Source organism: Dermochelys coriacea, chromosome 2 (assembly GCF_009764565.3).
Source record: "Dermochelys coriacea isolate rDerCor1 chromosome 2, rDerCor1.pri.v4, whole genome shotgun sequence".
Lineage (NCBI taxonomy): Eukaryota > Metazoa > Chordata > Testudines > Dermochelyidae > Dermochelys > Dermochelys coriacea.
In genome coordinates this window covers 12,670,985-12,695,688 of record NC_050069.1, presented here as the reverse complement: position 1 = coordinate 12,695,688, position 24,704 = coordinate 12,670,985, and the positions used below count along the sequence as shown (strand labels likewise).

The following is a 24,704-nucleotide window of genomic DNA, read 5'->3' as shown; positions in this document are numbered from 1 at the left end:
CCCTCTGGCCACGGTTCACCATTCCAGGCCAATGGGGGCTGCGGGAAATGGCGGCCAGCACATCCCTCGGAACTGCAGCCAGTGGGAGCTGCAATCGGCCGAACCTGTGGATGCTGTAGGTAAACAAACCGTCCCAGCCCGCCAGTGGACCATCACACATGCCAAAGGTTGCCAATCCCTGATCTATACAATAAATAGGTGCTTCTAGGTGACCAGAATATCTGTGCACTTATTTAGGAGCCAACATACGCTCGCTCAGAGGTTCCTATCTTTGGAGGCCCAAGTCTGAAAATGTTGGCCTATGATTATTTGTGCGTTAGCAATACTATTGAGAGTTATAAATGTCATTAAAAGTGTGAGATGCTTTTTCTTAAAACTAGCAATATTGTACCACCATTACATACATATTTTATTTTCAGGCTGTGTGTAAGAAGATGCGCAGTAACTATCCTGAGCAAGGTCAAAGCTGCACTTGGTGCAGGAGCCAGGGTGGTGAAGGAAAAGGTGGTGCTAAGCCCCAAACCACCCTACGGTCTGCTCTTAGCTATGCTAGCTGGAGCAGGCACCTAAGGACCATTGCACTGGCTGTGGATTGCCAGAATGCAGTGTATAATGACTCCATTCCCTCCATCCAGGAAAGACCAATGTGCCAGGGGTGTGAGTGAGTGGGGTAGAGAAGGCTATACAGCTTTACACCACCCCCAGACTCCCCCTCCATCAGAGTCTCTTCAGCTGCCATAGTAGGAAAGCTCTCTACCCTATTTGTGACCTTAGAACAGTGCAAAGGGGCACAGGATCTGGCCATTTGTTTTTCCTAACAGCTTAGCCTATATTTAAATGCTCCATTTGCTGCTGGTGGTTGTGCAGCTCTCTCCCCCGAGATATGTGCAGTATGTAACAACATAACAACACATTCTGAACACAGATAACTTCACATGCCTCAATTAGTTAGCATCTGTGAAGTGCTTTGGGAAGGAAAAGTGCCAAATAGCTGCTAAGCAGCAGTATTATCCTCAAGTGCCAACTCCAGGAATAGCCTCAAATTCCACCACAATTGCTTACGTGGAGCACAGGTTCTCTCTGAAGCATTTCAGAAATATTTCATCACCAGCTCTGCTCATTTAGTTCCAATTGTCAGCCCCATTTCTCTTTTCGTTTACAATAATTGCACTGACCGCTTGTGTTGGTGTCACGTTTCCAACTCGTCCCAGTTAAGCTTAATGTTTAAAAATGTTTCACTTCACTTTAAGTAACAATATGTTGCAGCACATAAACACAGATCATTTTATGAGCCTGCTGGCTTGGCAACACTTCCCATTCTCCCACATACCGTGATCCCCAAATGGACTCATACATTCTTGTAATTCTATAAGGAGCTAGAGCAGGGATCTCAAACTCAAATCACCATGAGGGCCACATGAGGACTAGTACATTGGGGACTAGTACACGAGGACTACTACTGAGGGCAGCATCACTGACACCTTTTCATACAAAGATACAAAAGCCCCACCACGCCACTCCCAGCCCCGCCCCCACTCCATCCCTTCCATGAGGTCCCACCCCTGCCCCGCCTCTTCCCACCCTTTCCCCACCCAACTCCGCCCCCTCCCTGCCCCTATTCCAACCCCTTCCCCAAATCCCCGCCCCAGCCCCGCCTCTTCTCTGCCTCCTCCCCTGAGTGCGCCGCATCCCCGCTCCTCCCCACTCCCTCCGGGAAAGTCCTAAGTGCTGCCAAACAGCTGTCTGGCAGCGGGAAGCGCTGGGAGGTAGGCGGAGGAGCGGGGATGCAATGCACTCCAGGGGGCGGAGGCGGGGTGTGGGGGAGCTTGGCTGCCAGTGGAGTTGGCGCCTATGGTGGGCCGCAGGAAATAACTCTGCAGGCTGCCCATGTGTTTGAGACCCCTGAGCTAGAGCTAATGTTCAAAGTGTAACTCTGTAAAAATGTAAATCATATTAAGTGAGTCTGAAGCTTCTTTCAGACTCAGTTCACTCAGAATGCCATTAAAGCAGCAGCGTAAATGTCACTTGGATTGTGGTGATATTTTTTTTCCTTACAGGAGGAACGATGTTGTTGCTCAGGGAGCAGAATTTGTTCTTTGGTAAGCCAATTACAATGTCAAGCCAGCTTTCTTGGAGAGCGTGTGCACATCAGCAAAAGCTTTCAGAAAGTGTGGCTGCTTTCAGCTTTTCCAGCATGGTTTACCAATAAGAGAGAGTTTGTTTAATAAAACAGCAAAAACCCATTATGCTTTGCAACTTAAATGTAAGGATTTCAAACCACTTAACAGACAAATCAATGAGACCTCAATAGCCAGCACTACTGCTAATCTCAAGAATTCAAAATCACAAATCAGGCCCCCCAAAAATCACAAGATTGGCTTAAAAATGTGATTTTAAAAAGTAATAAATCTGGGATCCTTTTTTTCCCTTGCCTTCTTGGTTCACAGTTGCAAGGTTCTCTTTTCAACTCTGAGTGATAAAAATCTTACTTCAAAAAAAAATGAAAGTTGAGATTTACACATAATCATCTGATGCCAGAAGCTGGGGCTTTAAGAAAAGCACCATGCAAAACCTGAATTAAAATCACAAGAGTTGGCTTGTGTTGAGCTCCAGTACAGATGCCTCACTGTTTAACTTAGGCAGCCAAATTTGAAAACATTTGTTTAGGGGCCTGCTTGGAGCTTTTGAGATGCTGAACGCACATACCCAAATCACACAGGGCCTGATCCAAAGACCACTGAAGTCAATGGGTTTTGAATGAGGTCCTAGTGGTCTGATTAAGGCAGGGGTTAAGCTAAGCCAGGGGTTCTCAAACCAGGGGTCGGGACCCCCCAGGGAGTCACAGGTTATTACATGAGGGGGTCGCGAGCTGCCAGCCTCCACCCCAAGCCCCGCTTTTCCTCCAGGATATAATGGTGTAAAATATATAAAAATGTGTTTTTAATTTATAAGGGGGGGTTGCACTCAGAGGCTTGCTACGTGAAAGGGGTCACCACTACAAATGTTTGAGAACCACTGAGCTAAGCACATGTAGTTTCCATTGGCCTAGTGAGTGCTCAGCAGCTTTGAAAAATCAGGCTACAGGGGCACAGGAAAGCCACTAGCACTCTCTCCAATATTAGTTTATTCAACTATCATCATCACCCACAGGTATGTTTGGTGAGCTCACTAATGCATCCAACTCCCTTTACATTTGGGTTTTTAAATACTATGAATTTTATAAGGCACTCTAGTGGCTAACTTTTTATTAAAGATAAACAGAATTGTTAACCCCTGCTTTTCTTCTTCTATTCTGTATGAGATCTTATACCATGTTCCTCAGCGTAGCGTCTGAGCGCCTTTCAGTAGTGCATTAAGCAATGTAACTAATATCGGTCACACATTTGTTCTGCCATCCTCTCCCTAGGGGGAGAAGCATGTGCAGTGGAGTGCTTTGGTTTGATTTGGTTTGTTTCACACACACACACACACACACACACACACACACATACACACACACACACAGCAATGTGTTTAGATTAGAGAAGGCAGGTCAAGAAGGCCTGGCACTTGGAGTAGAAGGTGGTGTGATTTGTGATGGTCCTTAGTATTTGTGGGAGTTCATTCCCCAGTCTTGAACCAGTACCTGAGAAGGTTCTGTCTCCTGTACAAAACAAGATTTACTCTTATGGTAAAAAGTTGCATTGTGCCAAAGGAGTGACGTTGTCAATCGTAATCTTCATCCCAGAGCTTTCATTGATTTTTTTTTTAAAAAAGGTAACCGGGTCCAAGCCAGTTGAGCACTTCTGAGATAAGGAAGAAGACTTTGAACCTGATTCCATATTCTAGGGGCAGCCAGCATATGGAACAGAAAATGGGTCTGGTGTGGCTTAGAAGATGTGCCGCAGTGTTCTGTACCAGCTGGAGTGTAAGTGCTGAAAGCTTTCTGCCCAAGTAGGTTACATTGCTGTAGTCCAGCCAAGATGTGACAAAGGAATGAATAACTGAGGCCAGGTCATCATTTGCCAGGAAGGGATGGGATGTTTGTGTCCCGTGCTGTGTATTTTTATTAGTGGTGGTGGTGAAGAAATGTACCTTGCACGAAGAACACAAAGTTGCATGGTGTGTCCATGCCCTGGACCTCTAAGGGCAATCTTTTCCATATCCTGGCCTCATACCATTAAGACCTCTGAAAATAACATTTGAGACCTTGAACTTGATTCTGTAGGGAGCTAGTCTGACAAGCAGCGGATGGGTCCAATGTGCTCAGGGTAGCCTATATTGCTAAGGAGATGTGCTGCTGGACTCTGTCCTCAGAGCTGATGGCTTCAGTGGCCCACTAGATCACACCACTGCAGTCCAGCTGGTAGGTAACACACATGCATTCTTGAGGCTAATTTATCTGCCAAGATGGGATACAGTCTCCTAGAGAGTCATAGATGAATGCATTGCCTGTGGCTGATACTCGCCACTGTCACAGAGCATGCTGAACAGTGTGGCCCACTGGTCAGACTTGGCATGGCAGTTGTCATATTAATTATGCAAGGAGCCAGACTACAGCTTTGCATTGGCTCCCGATAAATGCCGCCACTCCCCGCCCCCCCCAAAAAATAGAATGCTTCATCATAATGCTTCTCTTGGTTTCTCAGATGTTGGCCTTCAATTCTAGAAGGCAAGGGAATTAATTGTGAATTAATTCAATCATTTGCCCTGATCCATTCCTTTCACGTTCACTGTGTTTTAAAAATACATCAGTGTCAGAATTCCAAGTATTATTAAGGTACCTGCTAACTTTCCTGTGAACTTTGTTTCCCCCTCAGGCACTCAGAAAGTTATTTATACTGTGATATGCCAGTATCAGGGTTTTTTTAAGTATGGAAATCCATCAAATAGGTCTTAAAACAGTTCAAGAATAAATGTGCAGAAGGATTGCTTCTGACAGAACCAGACAAATCAATTCATTGATCTCTAGCAGACAGGGATAATTTTATTTCCTAGTCTATTAAAGATGATCAGAATTGGCTAGCTAATTTTACTAGAGAAATATCTGTCACCAATCATTAAGCAGCACATGATGGAGAGAACTCGGATGGAGAAACTAAAAACTGCTTTTCCTTCTAGAAATTGCATTACTTATTACTCATTACTCAGCCTTTAGAATTCCAGCATCAAACATCAGCATGAGTCTCTTGTTTCAACAAAAAGTGTTTTTCTGCCCACAATAGTATTTTATACAAATCAACAATTGACCATTCACGTCTATAAATACTGACACTTACATTGGTGCCTTTGAGTAAGAGAACATTAGTATTAATTGCAAATATCTCTCCAAGAAAAAACAACTTGAAACATGTAACCTGTTGATGACTGGTCTCCAGTACACAGGCCTGGAACACACAAAGAATTCTGATTGTTTTCTATTTAGACATTCTTGATCATCCAGGCCACTTAATGTAGTTTTGAATGTTAACTATTTATTTAGGGAACAGACAATTTCAACGAATTAATGGAATTTGATTATTAACAGATGCCTTTGGGCTTTTGTGGGGAAGGCCTACCAGAAATCTCTTGTTTTGTCCTTTGGAAATTATTTTTATTTTATTTAAGTTGTTGTTTCTAAAGCACTCACTGTTGGCCTAACTCTGCTCACATTGAAGTCAATGACTTTCAGAGGAGAGTTGGGCCAACACTCAGCCCTTTAGAAAATCATAAGAACAAAAGAATGGCCATACTGGGCCAGACAAATGGTTCATCTAGCCCAGTATCCTGTTTTCTAACAGTGACCAGTGCCAAATGCTTCGGCGGGAATGAACAGATCATGGCAATTATGGAGTGATCCATCTCTTGTCGTCCAGTCTGAGCTTCTGGACATGGATAGTTTAGGGATGCCTAGAGCATGGGGCTGTATCCCTGAACATCTTGGCTAATACCCATTGATGGACCTAACCTCCATGAATTTATCTGAGTCTTTTCTGATCCCACTCATACTTTTGGCCTTCATAGGATCCCTTGGCAACAAGTTCCAGAGATTGATTATGTCTTGTGTGAGCAAGTACTTCTTTATGTTTGTTTTAAACCTGCTGCCTATTAATATCATTGGGTGACCGTGGGTTCTTGTGTTATGTGAAGGAGTAAACAATACTTCCTTATTCACTTTCTCCACACCACTCATGGTGTAATAGACCTCTATCATATCCCCCTTAGTCATCTCTTTTCTAAGATGAAAATTCCCAATCTTTTTAATCTCTCCTCACATGAAAGTTGTTCCATCCCCTAATCATTTTTCTTCCCTTCTCTGTAACCTTTCCAATTCTAATACATCTTTTTTGAGGTGTGGTGACCACAACTGCACTCAGTATTAAAAGTGTGGGTGTACCATAGATTTATTTAGTGGCATTATATTTTCTGTTTTATTCCCTATCCCTTGCCTGATGGTTCCTAACATTGTTAGCTTTTTTCACTGCCACTACATATGGATCAGATGTTTTCAGAAAACTATCCACAATGACTCCAATATCTCTTTCTTGAATGGTAACAGCTAATTTAGACTCCATTATTTTGTATTCATAGTTGGGATTATATTTTCCAGTGTGCATTAGTTTGCAGTTAACATTGACTTTCATTTGCCATTTTGTTGCCCAGTCGTCCAGTTTAGTGAAATCCCTTTGCAACTCTTTGCAATCAGCTTTTGACTTGACTTAACTAGCTTGAGAATTTTGTTTTGGCTGCAAACTTTGCCATCTCCTTCTTCACTCTCTTGTCCACATTATTTATGAATACATTAGCACCTCAGCGTTATGAATGCCTCAGGAATGGAGGTAGTTCATAAATCTAAAATGTTCGGAACTGTGAACAAAACATTATGGTAGTTCTTTCAAAAGTTTACTGCTGAACATTGACTTAATACAGCTTTGATATTTTACTATGGAGAAGAAAAATACAGCTTTTAACCATCTTAATTTAAATGAAACAATCACAGAAACTGTTTCCTTACCTTGTAAAATCTTTTTTTTTTTACTTTACTTGTTTAGTAGTTTACATTTAACACAGTCCTGTACTATATTTGCCCCCCCACACACACACACACTTTTTTTTTTTTTGGTCTCTGCGGCTGCCTCATTGTGTACTTCTGGTTCTAAATGAGGTGTGTGGTTTACTGGTCAGTTTGTAACTCTGGTGTTCGTAAATCTGAGGTTCTACTATATGTTGAATGGAACTGGTACCAGTACAGATCCATGGGGGACCCTGCTAACTACCTCTCTCCATTGTGAAAACTGACCATTTATTCTTATCCTTTGTTTCCTATCTTTTAACCGGCTACTGATCCATGAGAGGACCTTCCTCTTACCCCAGGACTGCTTATTTTGCTTAAGAGCCTTTGGTGTGGGACTTTCTCAAAGGCTTTCTGAAAGTCCACATACACTGTATCAACTGGGATTGCCCGTGTCCACGTTTGTGGAGCCACTTAAAGAATTTTAATAGATTAGTGAGGCAAAAGTCGTGTTGACTTTTCCATAATATATGGTGTCCATCTACGTTTCTGATAATTCTGTTCTTTGCTATAGTTTCAACCAATTTACCTGGTATTGGAGTTAGTGTTACTGGCCTGTAATTGCCAGGATTGCCTCTTAATCCTTTTTAAAAAACAAATAGGCATAACATTATCTACCCTCCAGTCATCTGGTGCAGAGGCCGATTTAAGCGATAGGTTACATATCACAGTCAGTAGTTCTGCAATTTCATATTTGAGTTCCTTCAGAACTCTTAGGTGAATACAATCTGGTCCTGGTGACCTATTACTTTTTAATTTTTGAAGTTGTTCCCAGACGTCCTCTATTGACACTTCAATCTGGGACAGCACCTCAGATGCTTCACCCAAAAAGAATGGCTGTGGGAATCTCCCTCACATCTTCTGCAGTGAAGACTGATGCAGAGAAGCTAAATGCATTTTTTGCATGAGCTCTGTGTTCCTTGGGTAACCCTTTAGCACCTTGATTGTCCAGTGGCCCCATGGATTGTTTGGCTCACTTCCTGCTACTGATGTATTTAATTTTTTTTCTGTTTGCTTTTCTGTCTTCTGATAGTTGTTCTTGAAGTTCTTTTTTGGCCTGCCTAATTATGCTTTTATACTTCACTTGCTAGAGTTTATGCTCCTTTCAATTTTCCTCACTAGGGTTTGACTTCCAGTTTTCAAATGATGTATTTTTGCCTCTAACTGCCTCTTTTACTCTGCTGTTTAACTATGGTGGGTTGTTTTGGTTTTTTTGTCTTTTGTTTTTTTCCTTCAAGGTATAAATTTAGTCTGAGCCTCTATTATGGTATTTTAAATAGTTTCCATGTAGCTTGCATGCATTTCTCTCTTGTGCCTATTCTTTTTAATTTCCATTTAACTAGCTTCTTCATTCTGTGTGGTTCCCCTTTTTGAAGATAAATACTACTGTGGTGGGTTTCTTTGGTGTGTTCCACACAACAACTACGTTAAATTTAATTACATTATGGTCTCTATTACCTGGTGGTTCAGCTATATTCACCTCACCTATCTTGTGCTCCACTTAGGACTAAATCAAGAATGATTAGTGGTGTCTAGAAATTTATCTCTGCATAATATCCTGAGGGGATATGTACAGAGCCAACAGAGGGATAGTTGAAATCCCTCATTCTTGGGTTTTCTGTCTTCATAGCATCTCTAAACTTTGAGCATTTTACAATCATTGTCACCATACTGGTCAGACGGTCAGTAGTATATTCCTACTTTTATATTCTTAGTATTCAAGCATGGAATTTCTATCCATAGAGATTCTATGGTACAGTTTGATGTAATAAAGATTTTTCCTATATTTGACTCTACGCTTTCTTTCACATATAGTGCTACTTCCTCACTAGCACGACTACTCTGTCATTCCTATATATTTTGTACCCCAGAATTACCATGTCCCATTGATTATCATCATTCCACCAGGTTTCTGTGATGCCTATTATATCATCATCATCATCAAATACCAGGCATTCAAGCTCACCTATCTTAGTCTTTAGATGGCAGAGAGCTAAAATGTGCAGATCCCAGTAAACTCCTTGCAGATTAAACCATTTTGTGATCAAGTTGAATCAAGTCCCTTGATTAAAAGGCATGTGTGCTCTCTTCGTAATAGTTATATTTGGTATAGTCAAGGCTGTTTTCAAGAATAAGGGCTCTAAACATTGTTCTCTGGGCCATGAATAGGATGAAGAGATGCAGCTGCTTTAAGTTCCATGGAGCTATGAGGAGGGAACTGGGGTTATTTAGTCTGCAGAAGAGAAGGGGGGGGGGGGATGTGATAGCAGCCTTCAATTACCTGAAGGGGGGGTTTCAAAGAGGATGGAGCTTAGCTGTTTTTGGTAGTGGCAGATGACAGAACAAGGAGCAATGGTATCAAGTTGCAGTGGGGGAGGCAGTAGCATAGCTAGGGGGGGAGCGGGACAGCGGCCACTCTCCCACTGAGCACAAGTGACACCTTTTTAATTCTTCAGCAGCATTTCGTGCCGCCGAAGACCTGGAGCGAGTGAAGGACCCGCCACTGAAGACCTGGAGCGCTGCCAGCTGAGTACAAGTGGGTGGCACCTTTTTTTATGTCTGCTCCCCTGTTCACTCCACCTGGCTATGCCACTGGGGGAGGTCTAGGTTGGATATTAGGAAACGCTATTTCACTAGGAGGGTGGTGAAGCACTGGAATGGGTTACCTAGAGAGGTGGTAGATCTCCATCCTTAGAGGTTTTTAAGGCCCAGCTTGACAAAGCCTTGGCTGGGATGGTTTAGTTGTTGTTGGTCCTGCTTTGAGCAGGGGATTGGACTAGATGACCTCCTGAGGTTTCTTCCAACCCTAATAGTCTATGATTCTACTCAACTGGTGCCTATCTAGTCCTCATTTCTCAAGAGTGCACAACTTGGCAGAAAAAAAAGTTTATTCTTGGTTCAAATCTAAAATAGGTACCTATCCAAGAGTAATTTGTGTTTTAGTTTTAATCAACACTTACTGCTATAGATCATATGGCCTTCATGCTTCCTTGGCCCTTTCAGGGACTTCATGGGAACAATTTTTCATAGGTTCACTGAACATTTCATCATAGTAAGAAAAATTATATTCCATTTTCCAGCTCTGATTAGCTAAACTATCCCACACCTGGAACAGTTTCACAGTTCAGGTAGCACTATCAGTTACCTGCATAGCCAAGTCACCCGCTATCCACGGACATGGGAGGTGCATCCAGGGAGAGGGCAATTCTGAGTCAGTATATCAAAATTCACTGACAAAAAATAAATATCCCAGCAGACTTGCAATAGAATAGTCAATTAGCAACAAAGAGCACACCCTCAGAGCTGTCTGAACCTATCCAGTTCCACTGGTATCCTTGAGCAGACCTACAATATAGGTCCCTTGCCCTGACGAAAGAAATCACAGAATACACCTGTGATCTAAGCACAGTTACCATGCAGTCTTTAGAAGAGGCTACCACCATTTAATAGCCACATATTTGCAATGCCTTTTCCACCAGGCAAAGGCCAGGGGAAAGTTAAATAAGTTTACTGGAAGTTGCCCTTGTTCTGAAGCATTGATTTTAAAACCACAGTGGTCTTATAATACATAGGAGTTAACAGCAAATACTCAGTGTTCCAATTCTAAATGTGAATTAGTAGAATTCCATTAAACTCCATTATAAGAAAATAGAGCCATTACATTTATGACCCCAAAGTGGGCATTATTTAACATGGAGCAGGAAGGAAAAGTCATGGAGCACAACTGTCATTCACGCTAGAAGATCAGAGCTAACCCAGGAGAGTTAAATTAGTCACTGTGCCTAAGCTTAAGCAGCTGGTTAAATCCATTTGATCTAGTTTTATAAACACATTGTTTTAATAATTCAGGCAGTCAGACTTTGCAGATAAGTGGAAACAACATGCTTCCAGCTTCCTTAACTGAGAGGAAAGACTAATGATACCCCCCACCCTCAGATTACATGAAGTATAACTGCATTAGCAGGAAGCAACTTATTTCAGAGTCTAGGTCTTTTCCATAAATGGGCATTATCCAATCAGCTAAAAACTAATGGAAGCTCCAAACTCACCCTCTCTGGAAGAGATCCACATTATGGAATTTGTGTAGCTCCACAGAAAACTCGACCGTTCCCTGTACCTCAGACATGATCTTTTCAGGTCATCACCTAAATGACACACAAACAAGTATTTTAAATGTGCTGAACAGTTTGCTTAAAAACAAATTCACTTAAGTTACTACATCTTGCTTCAGCACTTTGGGCTTTATCCATGACCCAGTGAACTCAATGGGAATCTTTATACCAACTTCAATGGACTCTGTTCAGGTTTTATATTGATTAGAGCCCTATCCAAGTCGCGATTGTGAGTCATAAAAAACAAAGACAGCCTGAGGATGCAACAATAATGCTACATTAGGCGATATCATCATCATTGAAATGTAGTGTCTTTCAGCCTAGAACCTCGCAGTGCTTTCCAAGCTCTCACAATATTCCTGGGAGGAAAGAGAGATGTTGTTATACCCATTTTAGAGAATGGAAGATATCCAGACACAGCACAGAACAGCTCTCTAAATGGAGAACTGACTAAAAATTCATTCTCCAGCCAAAACACCATAGCGGTACAGAGATCTTTTGCTCCCATCCCCTGTGCCCTCTCCCACCAAGGCACTTATCAAAGACAAGGAAGGGAGGTTTCACAGGGAACAGAACTAACTCCAGAAATAATGAATGGCAGGGATTACCACATAAGTTCTTTGGGGCAGAAAAATTAGTCTGTGTCACATATGTCACAGAAAAGATTGTGACGGGATCCCCAGGGTGCAGCCTGGGGCTGTGGGACCGCTGTGCCCCCTTAACTCTCTCCAGCCTGGGCTGTCTCGCACAATGCCTTGCTAGTGACCAGCAGCAAACCCCTCCAGACGCTGTGATCACTCAACACAACAGCATGTGGAGCCCCACTCCCAGCTACATTGCATGAATGCTCCCAGAGCCACTCATGAATCACCCAGAGAAAGGCACCAGCCAAATCCCCCCAGCACCGTACTTCAAGAATATACCGTCTTGCACTGCTCAAGACGAGCAGTGCAGATTTATTAATTGGTTCACCACTTTGTCAATGGAAAGCGGGCCTACACCAGCCTTTGCAAACCTGAGCAGATAACCAAACACTTCAGGTAAACTCACAGGCAAACCGGTAAAGATAAACAATTAAACAAATGTATTGACTACAAAAAATTAAATTTAAGTGATACTAAGTGTTAGGCAAAAAATCAGTGCGTTACCAAAAGAAAAGAAACATAAGCACGCAGTCTAAACTCTCAACCCTATTAGACTGGGCAACCTCTAGATTAAGCAGTTTTTCTCACCCCACTGAATATTGCAGTCCTTAATATACAAGTTTGTTACTTAAACTTGGACCAATCTCCTCTGTTGGAGTCTTGTCTTCTTCTCAGTGTCTTAGTTGCTTGCAGTGTAGGTGGGGGCAGGGTAAGGGCCCAGTATGTTTCCACTCTGTCTGTTTTATACCCTCAGTCCACGTGCTTGGAAAACACAAGTCCAGGCATGTCTGGGTGCACTGCTGAGTCTCCAGGCGAGGTTGGACAATTCCCCTGGTGTGGCCTCATGTAGGTGAGTCATTGCATTATAGCTCCCTTGCTGGACAATGGTTGTTGATAGGCTGATTGAAACCCTCCCGGGTGTTGGTTACTTTCCTTGCTGTTGCCTCTGCAGAGCTAATATCTGGCTGATTCCCCAACTTACAGCTTGTTTTAGTGACAACCATACAACACAATTCTCAACTTCATATACATTTATGATATACATATATGGACAGAAAAATTACTTTCAGGAGATCATAACCTTTCCCCTGATACCTTATACAAGGCATGCTTTATATGTAAGATCATGATTATATAAAAATGAGGAATATGGGGGTTCCAGGATGCTCCGCCAAGGTACAGAATGTCACAAAGATGGCCAACAGATTGGTTTACTTCACACATACACTCTGCTCTTCTATCTAAGACCACTGTGTAAGTGCAGAGAAGGTTGGCTCATGAGCATCAGTCTGAGCATAGATAGCTGTTAATGTACATAACAGGGGAGGTGGGAAAGTGTGCCTGACATTCTGGTGCCACAGAGTAGTAGCTGGTGCACTGGTAGGCTTTCCATTTAGCACCCAAAGGGGCAAGGGCTGCTGGAACATTTTGTATAGTGGACGTTGCTGAGAGCCATTGAACCAAACTGTAAACCCTGTATATGATGGAAACCACTTCAAGCCAGAGGGAACAGCAGCACCCCAAACTCCTAGTTCCAGCACCTATGAGAGGGGCTCTTGTTTGAAATTCTGTCCAGCTTCTGCAATAGGGGAGATTCTCTCTCTTCAGACTATTATGTTCATTTGTATCGTGCCCAAAGGTGTGCTAAGTGCCTCCTACCCACTCCAATACATCCATGCAAGGCAGGGCAAGATTCTGATGCAATATATTTTTGAATCAGAAAAAAGTATTATATTGTAGCTATTGGATAAGTTTGTTTGCCTACTCCTGGTTGTATGTTTTCCAGGTGACTGGCTTTTTATTTCACTGATGATTTAAACACTTTTTTTTTCTCTTAATGCCTGCCCCTCTCAAGCTATCTCATTTTTCAAAATGCATTCTGAGTTTTTTTCCTCCACTAGAAAAATATGCACTGCAGACATTGATTCCAGACTGACAAGAGCTGCAGCTATGCAATTTATATTATATATAAATAAAATAATTGCCAAATTGCATTTTTTTAATATATAGCCCCAAGGTAAGGAAATTAACGTATTAGTCAATTCAGTGTTATGTCATAATGATTTCCAGTAAAATTCAGAAGCAGTGAAGGTAAACTCAGTGTTACTCTCTGGCAGAGCTAATGCAATTTGTACTTTACCTAGTTTTCTGAAACTGTATCAAAAATGGCCCCCATCCTCATTTTACTCTTGATAAAGCCCTTGGTAGGACTCACATAAAAGTTAAGTTTGTCAAAGATACTTCCATGGTGTGCACCAATAGCACAAACGATAGACCCAGAGAAGAGCTGAAGTCACACAGCTTGAAGAAAAAGAATAAATATTCAAAAGTGACCAATTATTTTGGGTGCTACACCTGACTTATCCTTACAGGGACCCAATTTTCAAAAGATGATGAACACCAGTCCTTTGAAAATAAGGTGCTTAAAGTTGGGCACTCAAAAAATAGAGGCACCCATACTCACTAATCACTTGGGACAATTTAGGCCAAAAGTATCACAGGGTAGTTAGTTAAACAAGCATTACCCAAAAGTAGAGTAGCTACCTTGCCAATTGTGCTGTTAGCGAGGGCTGACGTATGACATCAGTATTTGCAGTACTGTAGGGAATATTGCCAATATTGAAGATATGTCACATACTTATCACGACTACTGGCAAGTGTTTCAGGGTGATCACCTCTCTATTGGACAGCACCTCATGTGTTTTTAAGCTAGGTCCTACATGCCACACTAACATTTCAGAACAAAAATAAAGCAGGCGCTAGGCAATCCAGCTGGTGACATGACATGACATGGGGGACAGGCCTGCCAATGGCTGCCCTCCCTCATTAACAGGGCTGCCATTGGTTAGTCCAAGCACCTGAGAGTTTGGATTGGCTGGTGAAGTATTGCCCATGAAGACAGCACTGGACAAAAGTAGGCCTCTCTCTCCTGTTCCCCTAGAGGTTGTGTGTATCCCACACTCACTCCCTGAGGGTATGTCTGCACTGCAGAGTTAACTATACTTGAGTTACTCCTCTCAAGTTAGCCTCGCTTTAGTGAGAGAGGCCACACTGTGAAACAACACTACAGGTGCTGTATGTACACTGGCATCTCACTCACTCATGTGTGGTGCTAAGACTTCTGGGGCCACATCCCATGTTTCTCTGTGCTGCAGGAGAACTTCTGTTCTTTCTGGGCACACAGGGGAATTGTGGGAAGACATTGGAGCATTCAGGTGGGAGCTAGTCTGCATCCAGACTACAGCATGGCTGCGTTAGCAGCTGGTGCATTGTACTCACTTGAGTTTTAGCCTATACAACTCCCCACACCTTGGGTCTGCAAACTCAAGTTAAAAGCACATGACACCCGCATTAAGGGTTTGTGTGTGTGGACAAGCTCAAGTTTGGGGCATCACTCAAATTATCCATTAAATTCATTCTTCAGTGAAGACACAGCTGTAGAGATTAACAGCTATGGAGGATAAGCGGGATCAGTTACATTTCAGGGTCAATGGTTCATTGGTCTGAGCAAGATCCACTTGACATTTCAGGTAACTGCATTGGTTGTGTTGTATTGGCAAAAACTACACGACACAGGGGCCCAACTTGTTTTGGGTCTATTAATTTATTATTTATTTAATTGCAGGCTCACAAATCTGGACAATTTGTCCTGCTTGTAAGAGTTAGATTCCCCTTCGTGCTATTAAAATTGAGTGAATGAGGATAGGAGTAGGATCTCCCATGCTCGAAATCTGGCCATCATTTGCTGAAAATGTCATGTCCTATTCTGTATTATGAGTATGCATGATCTCATTTGCATTTTAAAAGGAACACTTGCTGTTATTTTCTTTTGCGGCTGCTGGACCAGGTTGCCTTTGAGGACTGGTGGTGGTTGTTTAAGTTATGATAAAGTTGCAATCATTTGGCCAAAATATGATGCTAGTGTTCATGCTCAGCAGCCCTTGCACTGTGCGATGTTTAGTAGCTGGGTGTTTGGGCTAGCTACTAAATTACACTACTTATTTTGGTAGTACAAGCCCTGATTGAGGTATATGCATTGATAAAATGGTTATTTGGTACATTCACATGTAAACACAGAGATAAACTAAAGAAATCATAACTGCAACAACCATGATTCAGAACAGTTGGTTGGATGTTGATTTCAGTGGAAGTATATTGAGTGTCAGTGAGGACAGAATTTGGCCCAGTATCACTACTGTGTTATAGACCGTAATAATCCTAAGGGGTGGATGCCACAGGCTTCACAGGACTCTTAAGAACCGCATTAGCTTGATAGCACTAATCACATCAGTGAAGGCTGCAGGATCAGGCCCCTACTTTGATTTACTTTCAGAAACTATTATACAACAACAGAAAACTTGCTTACCTCCCGCAGCAGCTTATAAATCTGGCCAGTGTTCTACATGTATTCTTAGCCAAAAAAAATAAACCAGACATTTCCTCAGTGCTTTGGCCATACTTGTCTGATTCCATCACAGGATTCATCAGAAAGTCAGGGACAAAAGAACAAAATAAAAACACCTTCTGAGAGAAGGCAATGACTCATAAACCTAGCAGCATTTGTTAAGGGCAAAGTTTAAAGAAGAGAACCCAGCTCTGTTCCTCAGAAAGCACAGCACATCTTAGAAGTGAGTCTCCATAATACATTCCCTGCTATTTCTACATTTAGAACACACTGTATTTTGTTATGGATTCCCTAGGATATTCCCTGATATTTGCAAGATGGGGAAGGGAATTTAAGTTTTTTTAAAAGCTACGAGTTGTGTTTATAAAAAACCGTCATGGTAAAACTGCATTACTCTTCTCCATACATATCTGCTCCTAGCATAGATCTCAATAAGTTCTAGCATAGATCTCAATAAACAAACAGGGCAATCGTGACCCAAACTCAGAAACAGTCAGTTAGAATAAAGTGTTGGGAAAAAGCGAAAATAAATTAAATGTCTCTTCTTTTTAGAGAGACAAGGTGAGAGAGAAACTTTTGAGCTTACACAGAGATGTTCTTCAGGTCCGGGCACCCTACTCAAGAGCACCACAACTAAATACAACGTAGAACTGATTGATTAGCATAAGAAGTTAACACATATTTCAAGGGAGCATTCAAGGTGATGTGAATTTTTTTTTAATCCTTTTAGTTTTTCTATCATTTGCCTTTTCTCAAGCAAAATGGGTCCCAGGATACCCTAAACTCACTATTGAATCCAGATGCCCCAAAAAACAGGTGAGTTGTTTTGATACAGAGCAATCACAGAGGCCAGTCAGCACTTCTGTTGCACGTCATCCTCATGTCCATGAACCCATGGGCATTGTTAGCGAAAGGGAGGTGGACCTTTATTATATTAGTAGTATATATTAATCACCTTTAAATTATGTCAGCCATGTTATTTTATTTTCCAAGATTTTGAATACAAGATGGTATAACAGCCATGTTTTAGTATTTGAATAAGGACAAAGAAAGGTAGAATAATCAGGGTACATGGTAATACCTGCCCTTATTTGAATAATAAAGAATAGCAATACCAGGCCTTGCAATTATTATTAGATGAATAGTTGAAGAATAATCTAAAAAATACTCAAAGAAAAAAAAAGAAAAAGCAGCATGGACTACATACAGCTCTAGCATTTGTGTTTTCTGGACTTCTAATACCACTCCTAACCTTAATTCCTTCAGTTTCCTGGGCCAAGTAACTCAGCCTCCTAGCGAATCTAACAGAATAATCTATGCAAACAAATCTGACTAGAGTGTACTGACCCAGTTTTGATTTTAGCCAGGACACAAGAGCTAGCCACTTTTTTTTTTTAAATGGCTACAGCTACTCAGGACTTAAATTTGATGTGCCCTCTGAAAAACACAGTATCTGCAGCTACATTGTGCTCTTTAATATTCTATACTGACTCAAAAGCATCAAGGATTAATCTTGTAGGTCTCTCATCAATATATTTTCCTGCTTAGGTTGTAGAATGTAATGGGACCACAACACAAGATGGGATAGCTGCAGGTAACTGTTCCTATTGTTTTTGTAGAAGTTCCAGCCTGCAATATGCCCTTGAATTATTTCTTTAATTTGCAGGGCAGGAAATAGAGTAATATTGTAGTTATAAATGAATACAAGGCACATGACCTCATCTGCCATATCATCCACAAAACATGCTTGTTTCTCTTTCACAAGTATACCAGTTTAAGTTTGATTGTTAAACATTGCATTTATTCTCCTAAGAGCCAACACACTTTAGATAAGAGTCCTATTATTTCAAAACTTTTTGGGTCTGCTGTTCTGCATTCCTGGGAAGTCAAAATTGATTCTTTCATCAGCCATACTCAAAAAAATACAGCACAAAAAGAGAAATTTTTCCAAGAGTTGTTGATTTATTTTATAGAAATTAAAGTTGGCCATGTAGGAGTAAAACAATATCCCTGAAAAAAGGGAAATAGTGATTTAAAAGCCAAGAGAGAGATAGAATTTAAATGTATTCAAGAAAGGATCCAAGTCATTTATAGATGTCAACATTTTCACTGTTCTAATTTTGCCTTCATATTTTAACCTTTTCCCAACCCACTTGGAATCCACAAAATCCTAAACTCATGATCTATGTCGATGGTTCTCAATTTGTTCCATGTCATTACCCTACAAGAAGTGCTGGGATAATACCTATAACTCTTGCATCTAGCAATGAAGTGTGATCACGACCATCTGAAACCTATTGGTGATCTCTAAATTGAGAGCCCATTACTTAGATTATCCTCAGAGATTAGCATTTCAAAGGCTATTCAATTGGGTGATAAATCTCCAAAGAAAACCCAGATTCTACCAGAGGTTTCGGTAGGTCAGTACTGAACAGTTCCAGAACTAATGTCAACTGTCATTGTCAGGAACTCATTGAAAATATGCATATGGAGACCTTGAAGCTTGAGGAAGCAAGCCAGTTTGAGAAAACTGCTTGAGGAAGCAAGCCAGTTTGAGAAAACTGCAGTAGCACCACCAGGGGGAGGAGGAAATGGCTCCATCACAAGGAGGAAGCTGGCAACTTCTGGAAGCAGGCAGTGCTCCACACCTGCTCCCAATCCACTGTCCATAGAGATTAAAAAAAAAACCTGGCATGCTGCCCTGGCAATGAGGGATGAGGAATCTCCTCCTAAAGGTGGAGGAGGAGAAGCAACATACCCACAAGGCTGGGAGGATTATGGACACCACTCCATAGAGGAAATGAGGGGGTGGTGGTCTGAGACTCCTTCTAAGGGGGACAGAGGAATCCATCTGCCAGCCTGACCTGGAACCTTGGAGGTATGCTGCCTGTGTGGGGCCTATTATGGAGACATTGAAAAAGGTTTGCGGAGGATCATCCGGCCCCTTGACTACTACCCCATGCTGCTCATCCACATGGACACTAATGATACTGCAAGTTATGACCCTGAACCGATCAGAAGTGACTAGGGGGCTCTAGGAGACAGGGTGAGAGTTGGGGCAGAGGTGGTTTCTCATCAATCCTTCCAGTCAGGGTAGGGGCCCAGGCAGAGACAGACATCCTGGAGATGAATGCATAGCTGTGCGGACAGATCATCACATAATCCACATAACTGGAATATTGGTATAGAAAAGTACACCTTGTTCAGGAAGAACAAGCAGGAGAAAAAAGGGAGGTGTTGCTTTGTATATCAAAGATGTACACACTTGCACTGAAATGGAGATTGAAGCGGGAGGCAGATCTGTTGAAAGTCTTTGGGTAAGGATAAAAGGGGTAAAAAACAAGGGTGATGTCATGGTAAGGGTCTACTATAGACCACCTAACCAGGAAGAAGAGTTGGATGAGGTTTCTTTTTAAGCTAACTAGCAAAATTATCCAAAGCACAGGACTTGGTGGTATGGGAGCCTTCAGCTACCCAGATATCTGTTGGGAAAACAATACAGTACAGCACAGATTATCCAGTATATTTTGGGAATGCACTGGAGACACATTTTTATTATGGAACATGGAGAACATGACTAGGGAAGAGGCTCTCCTAGATTTGATTCTGACAAACAGAATGGAAATGATTGAGAATTTGAAGGTGGAAGACAGTTTGGGTGAAATTAATTATGAAATGATAGAGTTCATGATTCTAAAGAATGGTAGGAGGGGAAAACGGCAGAATAAAGACAATGGATTTCAAGAAATGAGATGTTAGCAAACTCAGAATTCGTAGGTTAGATCCCCTGGGAAGAAAATCTAAGGGAAAGAAGAGTTAAAGTCCAACTTTCCTGAAAAGAGACACAATTCAGGGAGCATGAGCAAACTATCCCAATGCACAGGAAAGACAGGAAACATCGTAATATACCATCCTGTCTTAACCAGGAGCTCTACAACCTGAAACTTAAAAATGAGCCATACAAAAAGTGAAAATCAAGTCAAATTACAAAGGATAAATTAAAAAAAAAAACACCACCACATGTAGGGACAAAATTAGAAAGGCCAAGGCACGAAATGAGATTAAATTTGTTAGGGATACAAAAGGGAACAAGATTTTTTTTTAAACAAATAAGTCAGAAGCAAAAGGAAGAACAAGGACACAGTAAGCCCATTACTCAATGAGGGGAAGATGACAGAAAACACAACAATGGCTAAAGCGTTAAATACCCTCTTGTTTCAGTTTTCACAATTAAAATTATCTAGTGATCAGATGACTAACATAATGAACATCAGTATAAATAGAGAAAGGATCTGAGACTCAAATAGGGCGAGAAGTTAAGAATTACTTGGACAAGTTAAATGTCTTCAAGTAGTCAGGGCCTGATGAAATACATCCCAAAATACTTAATCACTGAAGAAATCTGAGTCATTAGTGATTATTTTTGAGAACTTGGAGGATGGGAGAGATCCTAGAGGACTGGAAAAGGGAAAATATAATATCTATCAATAAAAAAATGGAATAAGGACAATCCAGGGAACTACAGACCAGTCAGTTTAACTTGGTACCCAGAAACATAATGGAGCAAATAATCAATTTGTAAGCATCTAGAATACAATAAGGTGATAAATAATAATCAACAGAGATATGTCAAGAACAAATCATGAAAACTAACCTAATATCCTTCTTTGACATGGTAACAAGTATTGTGGATTGGTGGGAAGCAGATGATGTGATTATCTTTACTTTAGTAAGACTTTTGATACGATCTCACATGACCTTCTTATAAGCAAACTAGAGGAATATAGTCCAGATAAACCTACTATAAAATTGGTGCTCAACTTGTTGGAAAAAACATACTCAGAATAATGATCAATGGTTCACTGTCAAGCTGGAAAGGCATATTGGATCTCTCAGAGATCTGTCCTGGGTTCAAGACTATTCAATATCTTCATAGAATCATAGAAGATTAGGGTTGGAAGAAACCTCAGGAGGTCATCTAGTCCCAACTAAATCATCCCAGCCAGGGCTTTGTCAAGTCGGGCCTTAAAAGCCCCTAAGGATGGAGATTCCACCACCTCCCTAGGTAACCCATTCCAGAGCTTTACTACCCTCTAGTGAAATAGTGTTTCCTAATATCCAACCTAGACCTCCCCCACTGCAATTTGAGACCATTGCTTCTTGTTCTGTCATCTTCCAACACTGAGAACAGCAGAGCTCCATCCTCTTTGGACCCCCCCCTTCAGGTAGTTGAAGGCTGCTATCAAATCCCCCCTCATTCTTCTCTTCTGCATACTAAATAAGCCCAGTTCCCTCAGCCTCCCCTCATAAGTCATTTGCCCCAGCCCCCTGATCATTGTTGTTGCCCTCCGCTGGACTCTCTCCAATTTGTCCATATCCTTTCTGTAATGGGGGGCCCAAAACTGGATGCAATACTCCAGATGTGGTCTCACCAGTGCTGAAAATAGGGGAATAAGCACTTCTCCTCGATATGCTGGCAACGCTCCTTCTAATGCAGCCCAATATACTGTTAGGCTTCTTGGCAACAAGGGCACACTGTTGACTCATATCTAGCTTCTCATCCACTGTAATCCCCAGGTCCTTTTCTGCAGAACTGCTACTTAACCACTCGGTCCCCAGCCTGTAGTGGTGCATGGGATTCTTCCTTCTTAAGTGCAGGACTCTACACTTGTCGTTGATCCTCAGATTTCTTTTGGCCCAATCCTCCAATTTGTCTAGGTCACTCTGGACCCTATCCCTACACTCCACTCTACCTCTCCCCACAACTAAGTGTCACCTGCGAACTTGCTGAGCGTGCAATGCATCCCATCATCCAGACCATTAATAAAGATGTTGAACAAAACCAGCCCCAGGACCGACTCCTTGGGCACTCCACTTGATACTGGCTGCCAATTAGACATCGAGCTGTTGATCACTACCTGTTGAGCCCGACAATTTAGCCAGCTTTCTATCCACTTTATAGTTCATTCATCCAATCCAATTTTTTTTTAACTTGCTGGCAAGAATACCGTGGGAGACCTATCAAAAGCTTTGCTAAAGTCAAGATATATCATGTCAACTGCTTTCCCCATATCCACAGAGTCAGTTATCTCATCATAGAAGGCAACATGGTTGGTCAGGCATGACTTGCCCTTGGTGAATCCACGTTGACTGGTTCAGAAATGATTTAGATAGTGGCATAGAGAACACATTTATAAAGTTTGTGGACAATAGGAAGCTGGGAGGCATTGAAAGTGCTTTGGAGGACAGAATTAAAATTCAAAATGATCTTGGCAAACCAGAGAAGTTGCCTGAAATAAATAGGATGAAATTCCATCAGGCAAATGCAAAGTACTCAATTTTGGAATCAAAATCAGTTGCACAAATACAAAATGGGAAATGTATGCTTACGAAGGAGTATTTTGGAAAAGAATCTGGGAGATATGGTGGATCAGAAACTAAATACGAGTCACCAATGTAATAGCGTTGCAAAAATAAAAGCAATAATTCTGGGATGCATTAGCAGGAATGTTGTAAGCAAGACACAAGTAGTAATTTTTCCACTCTGCTCAGCACTGATAAGACTTCAACTGGAGTAATGTGTCCAGTTCTGGACACCACACTTCAGGAAAGGTGTGGACTAACTGGAGAAAACAGAGCAACTAAGATCATGGAAGGTCTAAACACACCTGATCTACAGGGAAAAATTGAAAAAAAATGTGTTTAGTCTGGAGAAAAGATCGAGGAAGGGGACATTATAAAAGTTTAAGTATATAAAAGGCTGTTATAAAGAGGAGGGTGATAAGTTGTTCTTTATCCACTGAGGACACAAGAAATAATGGGCTTAAATTGCAGCAAGGGAGATTTAAGTAAATTTAGGTCAGAGAGATAAGGTGGATGGGGTAAGAGACAAGCTTTTGACCTGAAGAAAAGCTCTGTGGAAGCTCAAAAGCTTGTCTCTCTCGCCAACATAAGTTAGTCCATTAAAAGATACTACCTCATTCACCTTGTCTCTAATAGCCTAGGACCCATATGGCTACAACACCGGATATATAAATTTAGGTCAGATAATTTGACATAAAGAATGAATGCCAACCCCAATTAGCTTCACTCAGCATGCTCTTCTCATGCAGCAGTCTTGAAATCAGCTCAGCATTTGCTTATAGTAAATAATATTAAGTTGCTGCTATTGCCCACAAAACAGAATGGCAGTAAAAATGCAGAAAGGCAAGGAGGTGGTAGAATATAAGGAGAAAACAGTAACAGACCTCCAGATGGACTGTCACATGATTCTGTTCTTTTTGCCTGCCACATAACCCTCCCTTCTGACTCTCAAAAAAAATTGCTCTTACAACAGGTCCCAAAGCACCTATGTGCACAGTTACAGTTAAAAATCATTGGCCTGATTTTCACTGCTGCTGAGCACCCATTGAGCCCAGGTCTTCAGTTATGTCCCATGTCTCTTCCTTGCTGTTCTCCTGCGGTATAGGTATCCTTTTCTGGCACTCCCCTGGACAGTCTTGGGACCAGAGCTGTGCAAATAACTATTTTTTTTATTTGATAGCAGTTCTGAGAAGTAAAAAAAAAAATATTCTGGATCAAACAAAATGTTTTGTTCAACCAAACGTAACATGCTTAGTTTTAAATTTTGAGTTTTCTAATTTTTCCTAAATAAAATTAAATTTTTTTGCAAAACAAAGTCATTTGCAATCAAAAATTGCAATGTGTCACTTCAGCATTTTTTTAAATTAAACTTTTTTTTAAGTTTTTGTTTTGGGGTTTTTTTGTTTGTTTTTTAAACCTAAACAATTCAGCAACATCAGCACAAATTTGTGTCAAATTGTTTCGGTTTAGTCCAATCTGTATTCATTTCTGAAAAAAGTGTTGATAAAAAAATTCACCCAAGTCTACTCAGGACCATAAAGTAAGTCAAGAAGAGGCATGCATTAGTTTACAGCACATTTTAGATACTATTAAATGGTCAGAATTTGCCAACAATTCTCACACCTTGCTATGTAAGATTGGCATTTTCCCAAATGAGGAGATACTTATTGTCTCCGTGTTTCCTGATACTCCCATCTGTTTCCACCTCCTGTCTTATACGTAGCTTGTAATCATCTTGAAGCAGGAGCTCTCTTTTTATTCTTTGTTTGTACAGCACCTAGCACAGTGGGGTCCTGGTCCATGACTTGGGGTCCTAGGTGCTATCACATACATTTTAAATAATTATTTGTAGTGACTATATGGGCAACAGCTGGAAAACAGCTTTCCTTGTCACTACGTTAACTGCATTCCCATTTGCAATCTTGAAAAATTCCATGGCATATTTAAAGAGAAAGGTACTTACCTTATAGTAATGAGGCTCTTCAATGTTTGGTCCCCAACACACCCGGAGCTAGAGAATTTTGAAAGCAATGTCTGTTGGCCCACACATGCACCCTTGCTCACCTTATGCCTCGGACCAAGAAGATAAAGGGGAGGGTGGACCTCTCCAGTTCTTTCTCTGATACAAATGAAAAGACAATGTGAAGCAG

General features: G+C 41.4%; 1 protein-coding gene and 1 long non-coding RNA gene across 2 annotated transcripts in view; one reads left to right on the top strand and one right to left on the bottom strand.

Moving 5' to 3' along the window:
- The window catches only part of FAM135B (family with sequence similarity 135 member B), a 343,944-nt gene that overhangs the window by 235,300 nt on the left and 83,940 nt on the right, over positions 1–24,704 (bottom strand). Inside the window, exon 2 of the mRNA XM_038390454.2 lies at positions 11,080–11,175. Coding sequence (XP_038246382.1) covers positions 11,080–11,156 — 77 coding nt within the window. The 5' untranslated portion in view covers positions 11,157–11,175. The remainder of the gene's footprint in view (positions 1–11,079; positions 11,176–24,704) is intronic.
- LOC122458591 lies at positions 213–22,117 on the top strand. Its single transcript, XR_006278644.1, has 4 exons — positions 213–223; positions 14,705–14,717; positions 16,344–16,348; positions 21,962–22,117. It is a non-coding gene; the product is annotated as an uncharacterized LOC122458591 (long non-coding RNA).